The following is a 24,129-nucleotide window of genomic DNA, read 5'->3' as shown; positions in this document are numbered from 1 at the left end:
AAACATGTTCTCATTTTTGACTGAAATTGTTGATATTTTGTTGTGTTTTGAGAGAGCAAGATTTATGTTTGTGTTTTTACTACATGGTAGCTGCAATGTATTTTTCATTATACGTTCATAGGTAAGTACTAGACAGTTCATGAGATAAGCATTAAGGCAGTTCTGCAAAATCATCACTAGTATAGTAACTGTTTTGCTACGTGACCGTTAGGATAATTTCAGAATTTGCGGGTCCTTGGGGCTCTCAGTCTGTACTCCAGTTCAAACTGTCTTAGCATCATATATATATATATATATATATATATATATATATATATATATATATATATATATATATATATATATATATATATATATATATAATTTTCTAAATTGGCCTTGACCATCCCATTTGTGTTCCACTGGTATGACTTTTATACAGTTGTAAGAAGTGCGCTAGGTGTGGCCTTTCCAGTGCCCCTTGTAAAAGAGGACTAGCATTCAGTTCCCTTAACTCCATGTCTTGCAGTTTACATCACACTATTCATTACTGCCTTTCTGTTCTGGAAAGATTTATTTTCTTTACCTTTTCTTCCAGAGTTCCCAGTGCTATTCCCCTATCCCATTCTGAGACATAAATGCAAATAAATATTTGTGTGAGCCGGCACAGGCACTTGTCTAACATGCAAAGCCGTAGAACGTATTTTCATGGAAATGATCAGTTAAGACATAGGCAGTCTTCAGACACTGGATCCAGCCCGTTTTGGTTTGTTATAGCAAGGTCATGCCTACCAAACCAGGTGGACTTTGAGAAGGTCACCAAGGCATGATATGAGGGGAAAGTGGTGCATACTACCTACCCGGACCTGGCTAAGGTGTTCCATAAATTACCCCACTGGTGTACAGTTGATGAACCCATCAAACTGGCATAAACCCGTATATAATTTGCTGGATTGCCAGCTGCCTCACACAGACCTAACTCAGGAAGTCAGGCTTGGTGAGGTCTTCCCTATGAGACCAGTCACCAGCATGGTACTTCAGGGCTCTGTCCTGGGACTGCTCCTGTTTGGCATCTACTACTTGGAGTTAAAGGCTGATGTCAAGGGCTTTGGCTGACTAAGTTCACAACTTCCAATATGCAGTCATCATAGATTTCCCCCATAATGCAAACGTCTTGCAGGAGGGTTTCACACAGCCAAATGACTGGCACCAAAGTCCATGACAAAAACTCTGTGCCAAGAAATGCTCTATACTGCCTTTTGGAAAACTGCCACCCAGGCTAATTACTCCATTGATAAAACATCCATAAGAGTTAACCCATTTAGTCAGGGATCTTGGAGCATATGCAGACAGTAATCTGGCCCTTGACCAACTTGTGGCCAAAGTAGTTAGAAAAATAATTTTATGTTGCCCAACTTATAACTAAGGGCGTCCAGGTTCAAGGAAGTCATAGTGACATTTTATTCGGCCCTTATCAGACTCCTCATTGAGTATAATGCCCACTTCAACATGTACCTGACCATAGTAACCGTTGGAATGCTCACAAAGGTGTCTTACCAGGATAATGCAGGATATAAATGCATTTTCCTGTACAGATCACCTTAAAGCCCTTTCTCTATACTGTTTTCTACTGGCTGTTGAGAGACTATCTGTTCCTGGCATACAAGGCATCTTCTAATTCAGCTCTGATGGACCTTTTGCACATAAAAGGAACAGCATCAGAACCACTAGATGCAAGGATCTAAATTTTGCTTGTGACACAAGTAAGACATGTTGGTGAGACCGGTACATATCTCTGAGGATCTCATGCTCTAGAGCAAGCTTCCCATTCTTGTGAAGCAGAGTCTATCTCTAACCCAATCTAAGTGCAACTTTGACCAATGGATGGAAAATCGGAAATTCACCGCAGGTCTGACCCTCCCATGTGTTTGATGCATAGATGTAGACGTTAATACCCAAACTTTTAAAAAAAAAAAAAAAAAAAAAAAAAAAAAAAGCCTGTAGAAACTTCCTAACAAACACCAATGATGTATAGGGACATAACTGTGTTGGATTGTACGGATAGACTTGTTAATTTCCTGTTTATTTGCCTAATATATACCGAAGAACACAGACAAACATATGTATCGCAACCAAATATACTTCTCACTTTCAGTTCCTGTTTGACCTTATACTACCACTTTGTTGGTCTTGCCACATTGTTGCATGCACTCCACATGCGACCTTGTCAATTGCAACTTGCCACTCTATTGATCAGATTATTGGTGAGCTTCATTTGCAAATATCATAGAAAATTGAAGTTATTGTATTCCTAAAAATAATTGAACAGAAGCTTTTTAAATTGTTTTCTGACTTTGAAGTTTAGCTCACAAAGTGTAATGCTTTTTGTTTCCACAGTGATGCTGTCATCTGTTAACAGAAAATCTTGAAGATTTGCCATTCATTAGTGATGAAACCAATCCCTCATTGTCTTCTGTTACCTCAGGAAATACTTACCGAAGTATTTAAATACCTTTCACCCACTGATAAGGCTAATGTCCGTGCAACTTGCAGATACTTTAAAGACCTTGTAGATCATCCTTCTTTGTGGCAAAATAGCACTGTTGTCCTTAGAAATATAAGTGTTTTAAACTTAAAATTCTGGGAAATGCTTCGGAAAAGGAGGATATGCTCTGTGGAAGTGAAAAAAGCAGGAGTAAAGCAATGGAAAAAGCTTACTCAGTCAATGCCAAATCTTGTTGCTGTAACTATTGATGCAAACTTAAAAGAAGACACACTTCAAGGCTTGAGATCACTTGTACATCTACAGAAACTGCACTTAAAATGCTGCTCAGGTTTAATAGACACAGAAATTGTTAAGGATGTTGTGAGTTTTAGACAGTTATCTCATCTAACTTTGTGCAAGGTAACTTCCATACGCAGTCCTGCCTTAATTTGTATTGCACAGTTAAAGAATCTTGAGGCACTAACCCTTCATACTAAGGAAGGGCTTTTACCTGAAGAAGCTCTGCAGTATGTCTTGTTCCGATTGCCAAAACTAAAGGAGCTGTCGCTTACAGTAAGTAAAATGAACAAAGCAAGATTGTCCTCTTGCTTCACCTTGCTTGACTGTAGAGAAAATCTACAAAAAGGTAAGAATATTAAAAGTATTTTGGAGTTTGTGTTGATTTTAAAGTTATGCTTTGTAGTCATTAGAATTTTGAACAGGTTTACCAAAAAACTTCTAATCTGATGTTGTTAATCTTAGTTTATTCCTTGCTCTTGGGAATTCGGTTCTGACCTCGGAACCGAGCCGGCCTTTTTTTTCAAGCTCGTGTCTGCCACAAAACTCTCTGGTTAAGATTTTACCCATCATAACCTTCTCCCCATTACCCCAGATCTAGTTTGCCGCATTACTGTTCAGTCATGTTGAGTCGTGCCTCAACAGCTAAGTGTATATTTTGATAATTTTTGAGTTTTTTCTCACAGAATTCTTAGTGTTTTGACTTTTAGTCGTATCTTCTTCTTCTTTATTACCTGTACCTTTTTGGTATCGATTTTTACGATGGTTTCAGTGCAGACAACTCCAATTTTAACAACACCGTTTTCGGAATCTTCCACACTGTTGATCGTTGTATACAAACACCACCAGTTTCGGTGCAGACATTACCTCTTCTTTCAGTGGTAGTGCTAGCCCTTTTTTTGGACAGGCCCGAATCGCCTTCAGGGTTTTCAATGAGGTCTACCAGAAGCCTTTCTGAACATGATGTGGTGCGTCTTATAGACCAGCTGCATTTGGCCAGAGGAATTCCTGCCCCTTCAAAAGTGTCTCTCCCCTCTGGAGTTGATCACCCTTCTCCACAGACTCCTACCTATACTTCCTCGACCTCTGTGGAGGTATCAAGACATCCCTCCTCGGGTGGGCCTACCTTCCTGGCCTTGGAGAGGACACTGGCCACTGCTTTTCGGCCGCCTCTGTCTGAGACTTCCCTGAGCCTTAGCTGTCTCAAGTTGCAACCCCTGGACTCTGGGTACAAGAGTCTTGGGCCATTCTCCCCCTGGAGACCCCGTCCTTGCAGCCTTCCCCAGTGTCTCCCTCTGAGGAAGTCCACCGCAAGACTACATGTAATAGGAAGCACATGGACTCCATGGAACAGTCAGTGACTGAAGACACAGATTACGATGACTGGGAGGGGTCCCCACATTCACCTTCTGATTAGGTTTCCTTTGGTGACATCCTCGAAATTTTAAAGCAGAGAGGTGAATGGAAGTCCTCTAACCCTTTCTCAGAGAAGTCTATGTTCCTGCAGGCTTTTCGTCCCCGGCCCCCTACCTCCTGGGTTACCTCACCTGCCGATGGCGTCTCATGACTATGCCTGCACTCGCAGCTCTTGCCACTTCCTCAGTAGCGTGTGATATCAAACGCATTGAGGAATTGGAAACAGATTCTAGGGTCGCTGAGAGGCCACCTTATTACAGACCTAATCAGAAATTGCTCTGTGTGGAGGCCGTACCTCATAGGCCGGATAAAATCCTTTCTCCCCCAGAAGACTGCCCACATTGGTCGACCGGTCTCCCAGTAGACGCCATGGTGGTGGTTGCCGCTACAAAGAGGGAACTGGCAGTGGAGAGCCAGGCTGTTCACCTGCCCAATAAGGATTCCCGGGCGGTGGACAGATTAGGGAAGTGAGTCTTCGTGTAATCGACCTTTGCTGTTAGGTCCTTGAACTACCTGGCACATTTCACAAGGCTACACAGAGACCTGGTGTCCAAACTCTGAGACCTTGGCAAGAGCAATTTCTGATTAGGTCTATAATAAGGTGGCCTCTCAGCGACCCCCAGAATCTGTTTCCAATTCCTCAAAGCGTTTTGATATTGCACGTTACTGAGGGAGTGGCGAGAACTGCGAGTGCAGGCATAGTCCTGAGACGCCATGCCTGGATGCATCTTTGTGACTTTGCGGATCCCTTCAAGGCTTCCTTCCTTAATGCCCCTATTGAGACCACTACTTTGTTTGGCTCCAAGGTAAAGGATACATTGGCCAGATGTGAACAGGACAAAGACACCATCTGCCGTGGGTGTTCGTTTATTATCTTCTCAGCGGTTCTAGTCTAGGCATCAGAAGAGTGGGAAAATGTGGCACAAAAAGTCTCCGGGTCCTTTCCTTGACCCTCAGGCTGAGGTTTACCCTAGAGGCGGTGGGAGGATTCTAATGGAAGGTGCCCCTTTTGGGGCAGGGGAGGTCCGCAAAACCGAGGTTCCAGGGAATCTTTCTCTGGACAGCCCTATCAGCGCTCATGAGGAGCAGCCCGATTTTGCTTTCCTCTGGAAGTAGTCGGGGGGTCATTTTTCCTTGTACCCTTCTGCCTGGCAAACTATAACCACAGATGCTTGGGTGCAAATGCTCATCACCAGAGGATACCATATTCCTTTCTTATTCATTCCCCCTTACCCAGAAGCTTACACAACATACCCCCCAGTCAGAGGAAAGCCGCAGCTTTAGAGATATCAGAGCTGCTTCGAAAAAGAGTCATCCAAACAGTCCCTCAGACCAGACAGGATCCGGCTTCTATTCAAGGTTCTTTTTGGTGCCTAAAAAGATGTGACTGGAGACCAGTTCTGGATCTCAGCGCTCTGAACAAATTCGTAAAGACATCAAAATTCCAGATGGTCACAGTTCAGTCTATACTTCCACTTTTGAAAAAAAGACGATTGGATGTGCTGCATAGATCTTCAAGGCGCATACTACCACATAAAGGTGCTCAGTAAGATATCTTCACTTCCAGGTGGGAGGCAGTCATTACCAGTTTCGTGTACTGCACTTTGGACTGTCCCCAGAGTGTTCACAAAGTGCATGGCAGATGTCGCAGCTCACCTGCGGCTTCAAGGATTCCAGGTGTTTCCCTATGTGGACGACTGGCTCATTTACTGCCCTAACAAGACGTCTACTGGATCAGGCCTTAACTAACACCCTAAACACTCCAGCAGCTTGGAATATTGATAAACTGGAAGATTGATAAACTGGAAGAAGTCAAACCTTACTTTGAGTCCCTCATTAGAGTGCATTGGAGGGATTCTGGACACAGTGACTTGTACAGCCTGTCCTTCCAGATCACAGAATTCAGAGGATCAAAGAACAGGTTCAGGCAATATTTTCGCAAAATCTAGCTTCCGCTCGATCAGTTCTTCAGCTTCTGGGATCGATGGCAGCCTCCATCACCATTGTCCCTCTAGCAAGGCTACACATGAGGCTTCTTCAGTGGCTGCTTCTTACTCAGTGGTACCCATCCCATCACCCCTTATCTTTTCTGATTTGAATAACCAAGATTTGCAAATGGGACTTGCTCTGGTGGATGTCAAACAACCCTCACCAGTGGTCTCGCCCCTTCAACTCTCATCAGCCCAATGCCACAGTGACCACGGACGCCTCCCTGATTGGATGGGGGGGGGGGCTGTTTCATGGAAAGACTGTCCAAGGCACTTGGTCACAGACGGAGGCCCATCTGCATATCTATGTCCTAGAACTGAGGTGCGGTGCTACTAGCGTTGCAAGCATTCCAATCAATCCTTTCATCAGGGACTATTGCAAAAGTCAGACAACATGGCAGTAGTCTGGTACATCAGCAAACAAGGGGGAACCAGGTCATACCCACTCTGTCAAGAGGCCATGAGAATATGGCAATGGGCGATAGCCTCCAACTGTTTTCTGATAGCAATGCACATTCCTGCGAGATCCAATGTGATAGCGGACAAGTTGAGCAGATGCAGTCTACAGCCTCATGAGTGGTCTCTCAATCCTCTAGTGGCAGCTAGTGCAACCTATTTGCGTCCCCATCCAATCACAAGTGCAGCAACTACTTTGCCCTGACGCCCCCCTTGGGGACAGTCCCCAAGACATGCTCTAGTCCACGATTGGCCCTCGGGTCTGGTATATGCCTATCCTCCGATACCCCTCGTTCCACAAGAAAACATGTCTGTTGAAGAGCAAAGTGATCCTCATTGCTCCATATTGACCTCGACAAGTTTGGTTTCCCTTCTTGTGGTAATCTGCTAGATCGACCATGGATTTTCAGTCCAACTCCAGAGCTGATCTCTCACCCGCAGAATCTGGTTCATCCAAACTTATCCAGCCTGAAACTGACTGCTTGGTTTATCCACTTCCAATGATTACCAGGCAGCATGATCAATCTTCCCTTGTGCGTGACATCCTGATTGCCTCTCATAGATCTTCCACCAGACTACTCTACCGCAGTAAATGGAAGAGGTTTTTTCTCTGGCTACAAGATAAACAAATGGTCCCTTTTACAGCCACTGTTTCTATTGTGCTTGAATATCTTTCAGACTTTTTAAATTGGGGGTAGCAGCCTCCACAGTTTGTGTTCATTTGGCTGCGATTTCTAATTTTCATAATGGCTTCCAGGGTTCTTCCTTAATGTCACACAGACCTTTCTGAAGGGCATAACCCAACTAAAGCCTCCATTCAAAGAACCTGTTCAACCTTGGGACCTGGCCTAAGTCCTTCAAGGGTTGACATCTTCTCCCTTTGAGCCTACATTTACCTGTGATCTAAAGTGTCTGTCATGGAAAACTCTGTTCTTAGTTGCTATTAATTCTGCCAGACGTATTTCTGAATTACAGGCCTTGTCTATCCCCTTACCTCATCTTTCACAAAGACAAAGTTTGATTAAGGACCAATCCGACCTTCTTGCCCAAGGTCGTTTCTGAGTTCTCTACCAATCAGACTATTGATTTGCCAGTGTTCTTCCCTAATCATTCTAACAGAGGAGAATATTGCCTGCATACCTTGGATGTACATAGACAAGACTAAATGTGATAGAAAATCTGACCAGCTGTTTTTGTCCTTTTCTGAATCCAGATTAGCTTGTCCAGTTTCAAAAGTTAATGTAGCCACTTGGTTGAGAAATTGTAGTATAATTTATGGCAAGAATGGTATCTCTGTACCTGGCAGAGTAAAGGCCCACTCTCCAAGATCAGTGTCAACTTCTGCAGCCTTCCATGCGAGAACATCTTTGAATGACATTTGTGCAGCCACGACCTGGGCTAGGCCTCATACCTTCATTGCTCATTACAAAGTTGGACTTGGCCTCCAGAGGCAGAGCTGCGTTTGGTTCTGTGGTGCTCCGAAATGTCCTTCCATAGGGCTACCCAGGGAACAAGATAGCTGGGGACTCTGCCCCAAGAGTAGGGAATAAACAAAGATTAACAACATCAGATAAAGAAGTTATGTCTCACCATAACGTTCCATCTGAGTTTTCATGTTCGTTTATTCATTACGGCCCACCCACCTTCCCCCTCCGAAGGTTTTTGGTGGATCTCATTTGTCCTTCCTTCAGTTGGTTAGGTCATGTCTGGCCAGAGGTAGCCTCGGCTTCATTTTTTCAACTTGCAAACTAGATCTGAGGTAACGGGGAGAAGGGCATAATGGGTAAAATCTTAGCTCGTGGGTTTTGTGGCTGACGCGGGCTTGAAAAAAAGGCTGGCTTGGTTCCGAGGTCGGAACCGAATTCCCAAGAGTAATGAATAAGGAAGATGAAACAACTCAGATGGAATGTTATGGTAAGACATAACTTCTTTTTTTCCATTGTCATTTGTTCATTTTCCAATATCCACTTTATTCTGTTCATGGTTTCGGGGCAGCTGGAGTCTTTCAGTATGCATCGGGTGGAAGACTGCAAACCAGTCCATTAGCAACTGTTAAATCTGTTTACTCCATTATGCCACAAGTGTGCATTGTATGTCTGTCTCATTTTGCTTCCTCCAGATGAAATGAGAATGCCATGTGATAAGTGGCCATGAGGCAGTCACACCATGTCTAATTTAAAATGAAATGTCTGTCATAATGTTTTTTAATTGCTGATATTGTAATTGTTATCCTTCCTTTCAGTTTGCAGTTAGGTTGTTTAATTACAAAGTACTTGAGTACTGTCTGAAGTTGTTCCTCTCGCATCACTAGGAATTATTTAAGACTTATTAGGATATTTCACTAAAGTGGCACAGCTTTCCATGCTTTGTAGAATAATACACATTCAAGACCATATATCGGCTTCTTTAGCAATCTAAACATATTATAGTCTTTTATTCCATGTACTGAAGTTGGAAGTTGCTCCCTAAGGTTACATTAATGCTTCTTTTCAGTGACCTGGTTATTTCCATAAGATGAGGGACTGTTTTCTTGGGAGACCAGAGTTTGTATTCATTCTGACTAAAATAAACTTGACCAGGACCCATACAGTTTCCCTACTGTTTTAATCAAGTTCCCTATAATCTTTTACATCCACTTGAGCTACCACCATTTTGGTCTGATAGATTCTTGATTTAATGTCCCATCCAGAGGACAGCACCTCGTGATTACATCCACTTTCTCTATGCTGCAGAAGTTTTTAGTATTTCAAAAAACTCCATGTGCCTGGTGTGGAAAGTTGGCTGCAAAAGTGTAGACTGGTAAAGCGCTAACTACAGCTCAGGCAGTTGGAGTTTGAAAACTGGCTCAGGTGACTGGCTGTGGCAGGGGTGAATTGGTGTGTGAATAGAGGACAATGGTGGAACAGGCCTTGGAATGCCACAATCCCTTCTTAGAGGGATAGCAATATAAATCCTAGTGTGGTGTGGAGTTTTTTGTTGATCAGCTTCCTAAGCTACTGTTTGAGTCTAAGACTAGGATGGAGCAAGCCTTCCTAAACTGGAAACACTCCTTCCTCAGTTTAAACAAGCAAATAAGACTTCTTGTGAAGTCCTCCAAAGCAAACTTAAGAGTCCAAATTATCTTCCTCAACAAAGGAGAATCGCAAGGCATTCTATAGTTACATCCATCACCTAAAAGGAAAGGCCCGGGTTTGTGCAGAATTGGTAGTTAATGATACCACATATACTGAGCATGTGGACATAGCTAAATCTGTTGGCCAACAGGTTCTGTGAAAACTTCACTCCCCTGTCCCCACCACAAGTACCCCATGACACTGTCCCTTACCTTGTATCTCTATAAAAAGCATGTCGTAAATGCCCTCTCTAAGGCCAAAAACACAGCATCTATGGGACCTGATAATATCTCAGGCTGCACCTACATGGGCTCCAGCATGAATTGGCAAGATCATGGGGTACTCCTTTTCAGTCCTAGTGTAAGTACTAGTTTCATACTAGCTGAATGGAAAACGGCAATACTTATTCCCTTGCGCAAAGATGGTGCTTCCACTGACCCTAGGAACTGTAGACCTATTAGCCTGACTAGCCTTGTCTGCAAGGCCATGGAGCAAGTCATCATGGATCTTATCGACCAAGATATAGGTAATCTTCAAACACTTCAGCCTACTTAGTTTGGATTTGTCAAAGGGAGATTATGCCTGTTAAACCTGGTGGACGTCTTCCAGACAGTCGCCAAAGCCCTGGACGAGGGGAAATCTGTACATACATACTACTGGGACTTCAGCAAGGCTTTTCACTTTATCCCCCCACTCGGGCATCATTAACATACCCACCTAGGCATCAAGCCCTGTATTGTTAGATGGGTTGCTAACTGGCTCATTGATAGAACTCGTATAGTCAAAATAGGGGACTCCACCTCCAGCGGCACACGTGCAACCAGTGGTGTTCCACAGAGATCACTCCGGGGACCTCTTCTGTTTGGAATCTATTTTTCTGAAGTACAAGCAAAAACTAAAGGTCTGTGGTTTGACAGTTTGCTGATGACTGCAAACTGGGAGCAGTCATAGACTCTCCAAATGATGTTAACATTCTACAAGAGGTTCTTAAACAAATGATTGTTGACAGCAACCTTACCTTTGACCACCATGTCTCCACAGTGATAAGAAGGGCATACTGTATTGCTCATCTCATAAGTAAGAGCATAGCCTCCAGAAAAAAAGAAGTTATAACCTTCCTGTACTCTTCCCCTCATCAGGCCAATAATTGAATACAGTGCCCCTTTTGGTATGTACCTTTCTAAGCATCTGCAGCAATTGGGGAAACTACAGAGGTTTCTCCCAAAGAAAATGTCTAAGGTCTTCACCATCTGTCCTATGGGGATTGTCTGAAATCCCTATCACGTTATTCTTTTTCATGCAGACTATTCAGAGGTGATCTCTGTCTTGCATGCAAGGCAATCTCTGACCCTGTGTTACTGGAAATGCTTCCTATCCAAAAGTCAAATGGTACCAGAGTTACTTGCTCTAAATACCTTAACCTGTTATGCGACATTAATAACACCTGCTGGAGGGACACATTTGCCTTCCACAGGTTAACACACCTTTGGAAGAGACTCCTACTTAATTTCAAACAGCCTCATTGGCCGTCTTCAAATGCAGTCTGGACAATTGGATGGTTGACTGTAAATTCACCCGGAGGTTCTACCTGTCTCTCTCTCTCTTGGGCAAGGGCAATAGGTGCTGATGTGGAAATAAGGTTAAGAACTTGGCTAGGCTTAAAAGCACCCTAAGGCCATTAGCCTAGTAACTTCCTATGATCCTGTAGTCTTTATAATGGGTGTGCGGAAGTGTGCATCCATATGAGAAAGGCAGTTCAAACTTCATGATGAGTTAGATTGTAGATGCCCCATCCACAGATGGGGCTAGGGACATTAGAAATGACCTTTGTTAGAGATGCTAACAGAGCAAAAACAGTCTTCATGGCTGCCCAAATGATGGCCTTTCTGGTTCTGTGTGGATCCTAACCATGACTGAATGAATGGACTGAAGCCCATTGGGAAGAGATTTTATGGTTGGCAAGCATAGGGCTAAAAAGAACCTAGGGAAGAACCCCTTGGAGAAAATGTAATGTGGTATAACGTGCGGCCAACTATTATATTCCTTCTTGTGGTTTCATCATCATTAACAGCCCCAGTTTGTAACTTATTTCTAACCTTATTTAATGAACTTTGTATTTCAGTCTTGTAGTTTAATAATGAATCGGCAAGATAATCTTGGACTATTTTAAAAGTTTCCAGTTGGATTCCTTATAGTTGTATGTTAGGGCATAATGACCCATATATTTGCAACTGTTTTTTATGTAGAATAGTTTGATTTTTGGCATCAAGAGCTGTCTTTGTAGAGTTGTTATACTTTTAATCTTGAAGTACTGAACTTAGGACTGGTGGAACTGCAGACTACTGATGAACATAGCAGGTTGTTTTTCATGAAACTACTACATGGAGTGCTGAGCTGTAGTTACATCTTCTGCATCAGTTATGACTCAGTATTGAGCAAAGAAACTTTGGTGAATTGGGTCATAGATATCACTGCAGCTGCAGTGCCCATCCTGAACAGGGAGACATTATAATGCAGTATTCCTTGCAAGAGGTTTTAGCCATCCAGGATCATTCCAACCCACACTTTACTTTTAGATCCCTTTTCCTCTCGTCACTTACAGGGAAGATGCCATATTTTCATTGGAGGCAACAGTGCTTTGTTTCCAGTTCTCCTTTAAAAAATGATCGCAAACAAGAAGTGAAAATAACTCTCTAGAAATTAATTATGTAACTAGACAGGGGTCCAGGGAAGTAAATAGTATGGAAAGAAATAGCCAGGGAGTTGTTATGGCTAGGCTTGTGTAGGACCGATAGCCTAGTACCAACCTATGAATATTGGACAGCTCAAGAGGTGAGATCTTAAAGTATTATAAAAGTTTTAGTCTGACCATACTAATAAATGCAGACCATTATATGCCTTTATTTAACATGCAACTTTCTCTTTGTTTTCTGTGTTTAGAAATATATCTTAAAAGGTAAGCTCATTTCCCAACAGCCTTATAAAAGTGCTTTTAGCTACAGTAGCACTTGTTGACATTCCAGAAAGATGTTTTGCCTTCACCATGCAAGTTGCTTTCCATTAGCACATACTTTTAGTTCTTTTCATGATATGCCTTTAGATTAAGGCACCTCCGTGGGTGTTCAAGTGCATAACAGTATTTGCAACTCCTCTCCGACTGCAGGGATTCTTCCCATCTCTGGACAGTTGTCGTAATTGCTTCCACCAGGAATCTCCCATGAACTTTCCAATGTCCCTCACGTGGATTTGCAGAAACTATATACACTGGTGGTTTGACCCTGCAGTAGTGTCTCAAACTTTGACAGTCTGTTCTCCCTCCCCCCAGGTCACAGTGACAAGGGACAATTTCCCCCTGAGGTGGGGGACATTTCTTTGAAAAGACTGCCTAGGACACATGGTCTCTGACAGATGCCAGTCTTCACATCAATGTCCTGGCAGCCTTCTTAGCATTGCAGGCCTTTTCAGGATTTGTTTGGTACATCAAAAATCAAAGGGAACACTGTCTCTTACCCATTGTGTCAAGAGGCTGTGAGGGTTTGGCAGTGGGCGATGTCTTCCACCACTTTCTCATAGCACACATACCAGGGAAGTCTAGTGTTTTAATGGACAAGTTAAGCAGATGTATTCTTCTACCTCAAGTGGTTCCTCAGCCTGGAAGTGGCAGAACAGATCTTCAGCTTCTGTGGCTAACCTTGTTGTGTTCTTTTTGCCTTCTACTCCAGCACCAAATTAAGCTGGTACTTTGCCCTGATCCCTCTAGAGGGTGAATCTGAGAGGGACTCACTGGTGCACACTTGTCCCCTGGTCTCCTTCATGCTTATACTTTCACTCTTCTGATACCACAGTTTATGCAGAAAGCAGTGTGAAGCACAAGGCTTTGTTGATCCTCGTTGATCACTTCTGGCCTCAACATGTGTGGCTTCCCTTCCTCTGACCACATCTGATTCACTATAGGTGCTGAACCCTTTGACAGATATATTCTGTCACCTGTCGAAGATGCCTTATTGAAGCTCTCAACCACCTGTTTTTTCCATTTCCGATTAAGGCCTATATTTTGACTTCCTCCACAAAAAAATCTGATCAGAAAAGTTTACAAGAAAAACGGAAGAGATTTTAAATTTGGGCTTCCAGTAGAAATATAGGTCCCTATTCACCACTACTCTCTGCTATTTTAGATTTTATATATATATATATATAAATAAATAAATATATATATATATATATATATATATATATATATATATATATATATATATATATATATAGTTACTTTGCTATTAAAGTCCAGTTAGCCATATACAACTTTTGCACTGGAGAAAATCCATTGTATGTGGCTTCTTTACTTCCAAGATGGCTGCACATTGATTAAAAGCTTAATTCTGTCTCTCCCAGTGTGAAAACAGAAACTTAGTTACTGAAATTTACTCAGCTTTGCTAAGTAGTATTTGTAAGGTACTGTTTGTCGTTAAAGACTACAGAGTTTTTTATGAACTTTTTGATGGTATAGGCTATATGCAGGTCAAATTTCAGTGAACAGTCGATATCGCACCTAGGAGCTTAGTGTGAGGTACTGGAGAAATGATGGTGATGTTAGCAGATGATATGGAGAGAGGATGTGGAGGGTCTGGTGGTTTACCCAGGAAGAAGAGCATAAGTTGTTTTTGTTCCATGTGGATTTAGGATGAGTTGTGATTGAGAACCATTTTTCAGCTTCTAAGAATGCTTCTTGGGTAATTAACTAAGTGTTGAAGAGAGGCTACAGCACATGTTCAGGTCAAATCATCTGTATATTGGACAAGGGCTGCATTTTTGGTGGCATTATATAGTTGGTGAAAAGAGTAAATAGAAGTGGTCCAACAATGGATCCCTGTGGGACACCCAGTAGGGGGGAGATGTTTTTTATTGTTTTGCCATAGAACTGTTTGTTTCTGTCCTGTAAGATAAGCTTTGAACCAGGTGATGGTGGAGCAACTAACATTAATATCTGTTTAATGTTGAGAGGTTTGTAGTGAGAGACTGTGTCAAATCCTTTTGACAGGTCAAGGAAAGTAGAGGAGACTATTAGATACCTATTCCTGTAATGGTTGATGTCAATGAAGGATAGAAGGGTGGTGGAGGTGCTGTGGCAGGGATGAAAGCCATGCTGTGATTTGTAAAGGATGTTATTGTTGAGACATTTGAGTATGAATGAATGCATTTTGCAAGAATTTTAGATAGAGGGGACAGTATGGCTATGGGTCTAAAATTTTGAAAGTTCTATTGAGCTATCCCCTTTATGTAAATGAATGATATGGGATGTCTTCCAGATTGATGGGATTTGTTGTTGTGTTCTAGATCTCTTTATTAAAATGCAAACAGGGTATGCAGTGGCATCAGCTGCTATTTTTAAGAATTCTTCTGGGAGTTTATCAGCTGCCAGAGTGGTAGGTTTAAGTTTTGGTATGTTGGAACTGGATGAAAGGAGAAGGAGTTGTTACTAGAGGACTGTTTGGAAAATCGTTTGTGAGCCGATATGGATTCTGTAAAATATTTAACTTATTCTGTATAGAAACCCTATTTATTAGGGGTTGTAGGGGATTGGGTACTGATACTGCCAGGGTGGAGGATTTTGTTGATAGTGGCCCAGAACTGTTTAGGATTGTTTTGCTGTTGAATTTGTGTGCTATGGTAGAAATTTATTTAGTCTAGTTTATTTTTTTTTTCTTAGCTAAGTTTCTAAGTTGGTAAGTTTATATTGTTATCTGGGATTTCTCTCTTTGCCAGGTGTGCCATGCTTTACCCCGCTGTTTTAGAAGAAATTTTGTCTCTTTGGATAGCCATGCTGCGTAGTTTAATTTAGTCCTGTGTTCCTAGTTGGTGCTAATTCATCAAGGATCTTTAAAAATGTTTAGTTGAAATATTCTTCAGCTTTATCGAGTGGGAGATGTTTTAGCAGTTGCCAGTCACACGACTTTAGTGTGGATCTTGGTGTTTAGTGACAGAAGTTGTTTTTAGATTTTAACAGTGAGGTAGCTAGTATGTTTTTCTGGATGAGTTTTTCTTCTGAGGAGTTAGGTTGAGAGATGGTCGCTTAGGCTGACTGGGAGCAGCCAGCCTGTTTAGTAGGTTTCCAATCAAGGAAGGATTCTGTTTGTGGGTTTGTCTAGCCTTGTGGGTGAGTGGATAATTTGAGTGAACTGTGAAGGGTGAGATGGATGGTTGGGGATCTACTGTTACAGGAGGTCCCGTCTATATTGGGGTCCCCCATAATGATAGTTTCTTGAGGTAGGGCTGTTGAAGCACAGTAAAGAATGTGCTGTAGTGAAGATATGTTATCCCGGGGGTATGCAAATGCTAAGCAAGTTAAGATGCTTTAGAGTTGATCTTCAGTTTTCCAAGTGTAATTTCAGCTTTGCCAAAGTCAGGAGTGGTAGGATGAAATATGTTTAAGATGAGAGAGTTTTTGTAGAGAATGGCTACTCCTCCTCCTTTTTTGTTTTTTCTGTCCTCCCTATGTATATTATAGCCAGGAAGGTAGTACTTCGTCATGGTTAACATTGGTTTTTAAGCCGGGTTTCAGTGAGTAGGATTATGTCAAGTGTGAATAGTGGGCAGTAGTAGCATGTAGTTCATGGGGATTTGTTCAAGATGCTTCTATTCTTCTTCAACCTAAATATTAGGTCTGATTTGTGTTGTGGTAAGTTGAAAATACTTTGGTTTAGTTTTGGGAGAAGAGTTGATGGGGGGTTTAGTAGGGCCAGAGTTGGGGTGGATATCTCCACATGGCTAGATTCTTTTTTTTTTTTTTTTTTTTTGCTATGCCAGCTATTATTTTTGAGATCTTTTATAAGGTTATTATACTGTAAGGAAACAGTTGTGTGGTTAGGATGAGATGCTATTATATGGTAATGGTGTGGTGGTTTTAAAATGGTCAGAGTGACACTGAAATTCCTGTTGATAGGAGGAGGTAAAGCTAGCTATGAGGGATAGAAGGCTGGGTAAAGTAAGATTGCTAACATTTTGGATTTGTGGGCTATACAAATATAGTGAAGGAGAGTCTGTGCGATTTTTAGGTGGAGTGGGTGGGCTTAGTTAAATGGTAGGTAAGTAGTTATGCAATAAAGAGTTGGATATTCAGATTGGGTGATAACTGAGATTGGTGGAGGTTAATGATGGGTGTGGTTAAGTAATTATACATTTATTTGATATGGGGGTGGATGTGAATGGGAGTAGGGTAGGGGAGCAAAGTTAGCCCAAGTGCAGTGAAGGGTGAACAGACTGAGCAAGACCCATTGAGCAGTGTTTGCAGGCGGGAATGAAAAACACTACTTTTTAAATACATACTGGAATGCCAGTCAAAGTCCAGTATGAGAAAACACAGTATGAGAAAAACAAGCAGAACTCAACTCAAACCACTTCTCCTTCAACTGCAGTTCTAATTATAATTTATTTTCAGCTTTATAAAAGTACCAAGTAACATGCTGAAAGTAGCAATCTCTGTGATACCCCCACTTGTAAAAATGTTTCTCATCCAAAAAAACCTGCTGCCTGACAACTATCTACTTGTTTCATGGGGAAAACATGATCAAAATAAAAAATGAACAGCAAACCAGAAACAAGCTCAAGATAAATTGCTTGTTGGATTACTACACAGGTTATGGACCACACATGATAGATTGGCATTCTGTTTAGTTTATGGGTAAAGCCTGCAAAGATGACTGCAAGTCTCCAACAAAGGTAATGAGCTTCTTAAAATACTGTAATTCTGTCCTTTATTACAAATACTGTCATATGCATTTCAATACCCAAGGCTTGTATGTTATCTAGTTATGCAAGTATTCTCTGCATGGCAACAACAAAAAGGCTTTAAATGTTGGTAATTCTTTAACAGTATGCTTATTAAAGCTTACTTGCATCTTACAATCTCAGATAAGCTTGCCTGATGGTCATGAAAGCATTGCTACTTAAACACAGAGCAACGAGCACTTTCTGAATAAAAAGCATAAATCAACAGTATAAAAATGACAGAAAACCAGAGCATTCTGCAAAATCAAGCAAGGACAGATGAAAAGCCACTGTAGTACTTGTTTCTACCTTGGATGGTGGGGGGGGGTACTCTGCACACTTACACTACATAACTGCTCCTTGCCTTGCTTGGACACATCCAGAGTCACTACATGGGGAATGGGGTGCAACAGGTATGTCACAGTTTAAAATGTCTCTGGCTGACTGTGATGGCCCTGACACATTTCATACCTCTCAACCTCAGAGCAAGAAATCTGGACAAAGCCATGCATAAAAGTGGGACAAAGGCCCAAAAATAAGGACAATATGTAAATATTGCTCTTATAAACTTTCTAATAGAATAGTAGGTCTTGCATTAGTATTAAATTTCTGAAGGGTATGAAATCAAACTCAAATGTCTGTCATTTTCTAACTTCAGTCTTTAATGATTTGCCACTAATTTGCCAGAAAACCACAATTTTATGAAAAATGGTCCAAAAATGTGATGCAAAAATATAAAATAGCCACACAATACAGCTGGGAACCTGTCAAAGAAAGGACACTTTTTTTCTAAAAATATTAGTACTGTTAACTTGAGCAGCTGTCAAAATAAACAAATTTACGTGCATTTCTGAAATAAAAGTAATCTATAACTCTGATTTATTAGTTATTTATTAATTGTAAATCCTCCACGTTTTCCAAAATTTCCATTTTGCGAGGGATTATTAGAGGGAGAGCAACATTTTGAGCCAAAATCAGGGACAGTTGAGAGGCTTGGATATGCCTAATTGTATAAAGCAGTATATTTGTACATACCTCTCAATCTGTTAATGCAGGAAATCAGGACAAGGCCAAATATATTGGGGGAACATACAAACAGTACTAAAAATTGCTTTTGTATAAACTTAGTTGATAGAATAACAGGTCTTGCTTTAGCATGCATTTTTCTGAAGGTTATGAAGTCTGAAACTCGGTCTGTCATTATTTGGTGACTTAATTCCTAAATAATTTGCCAGAAAACCACAAATTTTATGAGGAACAAACCAAAAATAAGAAGGAAAAATCTATTAATTCGGTGAAAATCTGGACAGTAGAGAGGTATAGTTCAGCCAGGGCTGTCTTTGAGTTTGTCACCCTTCCCCCTCACAAAATCATGGTCGAATGGAGCCTCCCCCATGCAGCCATTCCAGTGTCCCATTACTTGGCTATTTCGCCCCATTTACCATAAACACTGTAATGTGCATACTGCTTTACATCTACGATGATTTGGATTTCATTTGAAAGTTTTATTTTGTATTTTACAGCACAAACGCCAAGACATCTGCTAAACAATGCAATGCAGTCTCACAATGAAAATAGACTTTGTATTAAAACTTCTCTGCCCTTGAAACTCGCATTCATTGAAACAGCATTGAAATCCACATTCAAAAGAAAATACATATGGTTTGTATAAAGTTTAACTTTGGGCTGTTTTCAAATGATAGGCCCTTTGCACACAAGACATACATGTGTTGTGTCATGCACCTTCCTGATTGTATTAAATTTTATATTCCTTGTACAATGCAGTACAGTTGTTAGAGGGTGTTTTAAATTTATTGATTTGAAATTTTTTCCAGTAAACAATGAAACAAAATGCATGCACCAGTAATGACAAAACTGCCCAATTGAGAACATTTCCATCATAAAAGTTGATTCAAACTTCTACAATCCACCATTATCAGTAAATATGCACAATCCCTGCAGAAGTAAAGGTCATCTAAATAATTCCACATTGAAGAGATCTGTAACTAATGAAGAGGTTGCTGCTAGCAAACAACTTTTATTTGTAGATGAAACAATGAAATATAATGCTTGCATCTTCGCCAAATAGGACAGTCTCAGTATGACAGCATCCACCCGTGTGGGAGTAGAACCCACAGCCTTCTTCATCAAAATGAAATACACTACCTGTTGCGCTATTAACAATGCAAGCAGAATTAGCATAAGCAGCACTAAACTTCTCTTCCCCTGCAGCTCTCAGCTCCTTGTAAAATCTACTCAACACACTCATCTGTATTTCTCACCTTCGCAGCACAAGAAATCTGGAAAAAGCCAAAATTTATTGGGGGGGGGGACAAAAGCCCAAAAACCAGGGACACATTTTAAACATTGCTTGTATAATCTTGGAAAGTTGCTAATATAAAATGCTATGTTACCACCATACATTTCACTGCCAAGTCCTGAACCCAGGACCCCTTGCAAAACAGTCAGCGCAATATACCACTATGCCATATCAGCTGTTTTATGAAAGGGAGGAAGATAAACATAAATGGCTACCATTTAGTGAATTCAGTTCTCACCATACCTGTCAGCCTCTTGGCACAAAACACCTGGACAAAGCCAGTAATTGGGGAATACAGCCCTCAAACATATTCGGTGAATTCAGTTCTCACTATAGCTTTCAACCTTAGCAAAAATAAACTGGACGAAGCCAACAGTGGGAGAGTACAGTCCCAAAAATTGGGACAAATTTCAAATATTTTAAACTTAGAAAATTGCTAGATTAAAAGGTTTTGTGTTACTTTGTACTTTCTGAAGAATATGAAGTCTGAAATTCCAATGCCTGTCCATTTTAAGTCTGACTTGGAACTAAAGGCAATTTTCAGCAGAGGCCAAGGGAGATGTACTGCAGGCACTTGTCTTCGTAACATGGGAGAACACCAGAGCAAACCCACACACAGTCACAGGAAGGACATGCAGACCTCCACACACAAGGCACCCCAGCCAAGAATCAAACCAGAGAACCTCTAGCTGTGAGGCAACAATGCTACCACTGGAACATCAGCTATTTAAGGAATTAAAAATTCAGAAACCACAGATAGGAACAGAACAAAATATGAGGCAAAAATCTGCAAAAGTTTCACAATGGTGGTTGGTAGGGAATTCAGGCTCTTGTTACCTGCACCCAGGGTACAGGGTTCAAGCCTAGGTATTCTCTAACCACCACCAGCAGGTATCCTGAGTTCTCTCTAGGGCCGCAAGTATAAATCAACTGGGGCATTACATACACACACACTACCTACAATGATGATAAATCAGCTTGGCTGTTCGCGTCATTCTGTACCTGCAATGATGATAAAATCCAAACCTGGCTCTGCAATGATGATAAAATAAAATCCAAATGTTCCACAGCTTCATCCTCATTATCAGCTCGTCTGCGTTCGCACTGGAATGCACACTTCTGGTTTCCCGGTTCCTGCTTGTGAGCATTCCAAGACTGCTGACCTTGAAGTCTGATCCCCTTCCAGTCTATGCGGTTAGCACCTCATAGACCTCTGGGGCATCAGCAGTCTGCTGCCTTCTTCCTGAATCCAGACTGGTAAGGCAGCAGTCCATGTTCACTTTCTATGTGAGGTTAGGAGAAGTTATTGGATTGTACCATTGTGGTTCACAGCTGGGGGGCTGCAGTCTGATATCACGAGCCGCCACTGACCTGGGTCCAGGTAGTGTGCACACCACTTAAATATTATACCGTAGCTTATTAATTACATTGCACTCGGGGAAGGCCAACACCTATAACACGTACATTGTTCCCAATTAATTACAAGAAGTTGTCTGGTGAGTGTTCAGGTGCCAGCGAACTTGTGCAGGGGAGATAGCCCAGCAAGACCTCTGTGAAAGAGAATGCGTAATGGGTAGATGGTGGGGGCTAAAAAAAGACAAGAAAGCTTAGGGAGAGATATAACAATTATAATAGCCCTTAATGCAGTCTTCAAAGAACTGTAGGTTACATTAGCTTTAAACTGAAAACAAAAAATAAATATAATTCAACTAAGTGCAATCATCAGAGTAATCTAGAGAAGAGTAGCTTCCAACGGTGATAAGATGGTATCTGGTACAAGCCATACAGTGAGTTAATGAACACCAATGGAACACTACATTACAAAAAAGTAATAGTTGCCAGATGCTATAGTATAACATTCCTCTAGGTGCAGATAGCCTGAGATTGCAGTTATGATATGCAAGTGTGACCACTGCAGTACTTGGGTAAAAGCCAAAGGTATAAAGGATAACTAACAATAACCTTAATTAGACCCTTGTACACACAGAGTATAGAATCCCCTGTTCCCAATTACATAAAATGGAGTAAGGAGAAATTACAACTGTGAATACATTACTCAAGCTACAATAACTGCAGCACTGTGACCTAGAGTCGCTTATATGTCAAGGTAGTAATAATAATCAGAAATAAAACAAAACCATGTATCCTACCATAACCGTGAAGGTACTGTAGCTGAGATGGTACCAAAATAAGTAACAGAATACCAATACAGCTGTCTGAAGGCTAAAATATCATTAATTATACTTGAGTAAGTCGTAGGTGGCCAAAAGTACCAGACAAAGGGAAACTTTGAACAAATAACAGCTGCACTTGGGAGCTCCAGTTTTGGCAATGTTAAATTACAGTACAGAAGAAACCACAAGGCACAGAGAGCCTGAATGCTACAGCTATAAAAAATTACCTAAGCACTCGGTCATTCACTGCTGTAATAGTGTTTAAATAACAGGGTGAATAGTAATCTCTTCTGTCTGCCACATCACAAAAAAAAAAAAAAAAAAAAAAAACAGAACTTGCATGACTAGCACACTACTGTGGGGCCAGGGGATGCAGGACCATCTTCTTTTTTTTTTTTTTTAATGGAGCCAAAATTAGCCTGGAGTATTGGTAAACTCTGGAGTGATTTACGAGTGGGGAAGGGGGAGTGGATGTCACCAGTTAGATGGCGAAATATCCTGAAACAGGAAATGAAGTTAAAATCGGGGAGGCAGACTCACTAAGCAGTCTTTGCAGGTGAGAAAGAAAAACAGTCACTGCGGTTTGAGCCAGTTCAATACTAACTTCAGAATAATTGCAAAAGCACTGAAAAAAAGAATAGTATAGGTAAAGGGCATACAGGAGTCTTGGGTTGAGGGAGAAGGTGAAATAAGCAAGGAGACAAAATTGAGGAGGTTACTTGGGTCCAGGTAGTGTGCACTCTACTTAAATATTATACCATAGCTTATTAATTGATTATATATGTTACAGGGGAAGAGTTGATTCTAACAAAACTGTGGCAGAAGGACAAAGCAGTAAAAGTAGGAGATGGCAGAGTATTTGTGGAGAATCTCTACTCGGTGTACACCAGGGAGAAGAGGATTACATTTATTCCATTATATAGGGAAAGGGAATGTCGAGAAGCAGGTGTGAGAGTCAAACTGCTGTACCCAGCTATTTTGAAGTACATGCTAAGGAAGAAATACAAAAGTTTGTCCAACAAAACGTGAACTGTAAAACAGGCTATTCCATTTCTTGTTCTTCTGGTAATACAGTTCAGAGAGACTGTGCCAGTGAAACCTTTCTAAATATTTCAATGGAAAATGCTTAAAAGAGGGGAAATAAATCACAGGAGTTGACTAGAAGAATCGAGTGTGTACTGGAGATGAAGCAGAGACAGGGTTTGGGAGATGGAGATTAACAGGACTAGAACGAGAAAGTCTGAAAATATTGACCTTTGTTAAATTTATAGGGGACTCTAAAGCATATGCCCTACTTCGTCATTAATGTTCAGAAAAAGTACTTGGGAAAGGGGAACAGGAGGGAAGAGTAAAGTGCAAGTAAAATTATCTTTTTTTTTTTCTGAACAGTATTACTCAAGTGATGCCTGATTTTTCTCTGCATGTTATAAAAGGGTTTTTTTCAATTATTTTTAAGTGTAATGTGAATACTAATATAAATATGTGATTCTGATTTCTTTCTGTGTTTTTCTCCCTTCTCTCTTTTTTTCTCCTTGTTCAGTTTTAAGAAATGTAGGCACTGTAGTGTTACAAAAAAGTGTACTTTTTCTCATTCTTGCATAGGAGAATGACTGTGTTATGGCCATTAGCTTTATATAGTAACACGTTTTAAAAGAAAACAAGTAAACGAAAAAAATATCGAATGTTGTAAGGTCTTAGTTTAGTAAACAGTCCTATATCTTGTTCTCATGTCACTAGCAAATAAAAGAGAAATGGCTTAGAGAAAATGTTTTCTGAACTTATTCGAGTTTTTTCTCAGCTGGGAGAGCTATAAAGATAAGACAAAAACAACCAGCACTTAATAGAATCACAGGCTCTACCATGCATCTTGGAATGGATAATCTGTTTCTCTATTTAGCTCAGGTCTGTGTGTGTGACTGTCAGTTTGGGACTTTTGTTCCTATTATGGGAATAAAAGTTCAATATTTGAAGATGTACATAGTGTTTTGTGTGATTCACTTAATATGTTTTAGAGGGGGTATTTTGTGTGTCTGTGTATGTATTTTTGAATGTTTTCAATAAAATTAAAAATCTGCAAGATGTGACATGACCTCAAATGGAGCTAAAGAAACAATTGTGTAAAAGAGATTAGCAGTGA

At 40.9% G+C, this 24,129-nt stretch overlaps 1 protein-coding gene across 3 annotated transcripts in view; it reads left to right on the top strand.

The window, feature by feature from the left end:
* The window catches only part of LOC122804421, a 246,200-nt gene that overhangs the window by 27,830 nt on the left and 194,241 nt on the right, over positions 1-24,129 (top strand). For all 3 annotated transcript variants that reach the window (XM_044074262.1, XM_044074261.1, XM_044074263.1), the window contains exon 2: positions 2,377-3,110. In XM_044074262.1, the coding sequence (XP_043930197.1) occupies positions 2,429-3,110 (682 nt within the window). In that variant the 5' untranslated portion in view covers positions 2,377-2,428. The remainder of the gene's footprint in view (positions 1-2,376; positions 3,111-24,129) is intronic.

Source organism: Protopterus annectens, chromosome 6.part0, assembly GCF_019279795.1.
Source record: "Protopterus annectens isolate FY-2018-M chromosome 6.part0, PAN1.0, whole genome shotgun sequence".
Lineage (NCBI taxonomy): Eukaryota > Metazoa > Chordata > Ceratodontiformes > Protopteridae > Protopterus > Protopterus annectens.
This window is presented reverse-complemented; position numbering and strand designations above follow the sequence as displayed.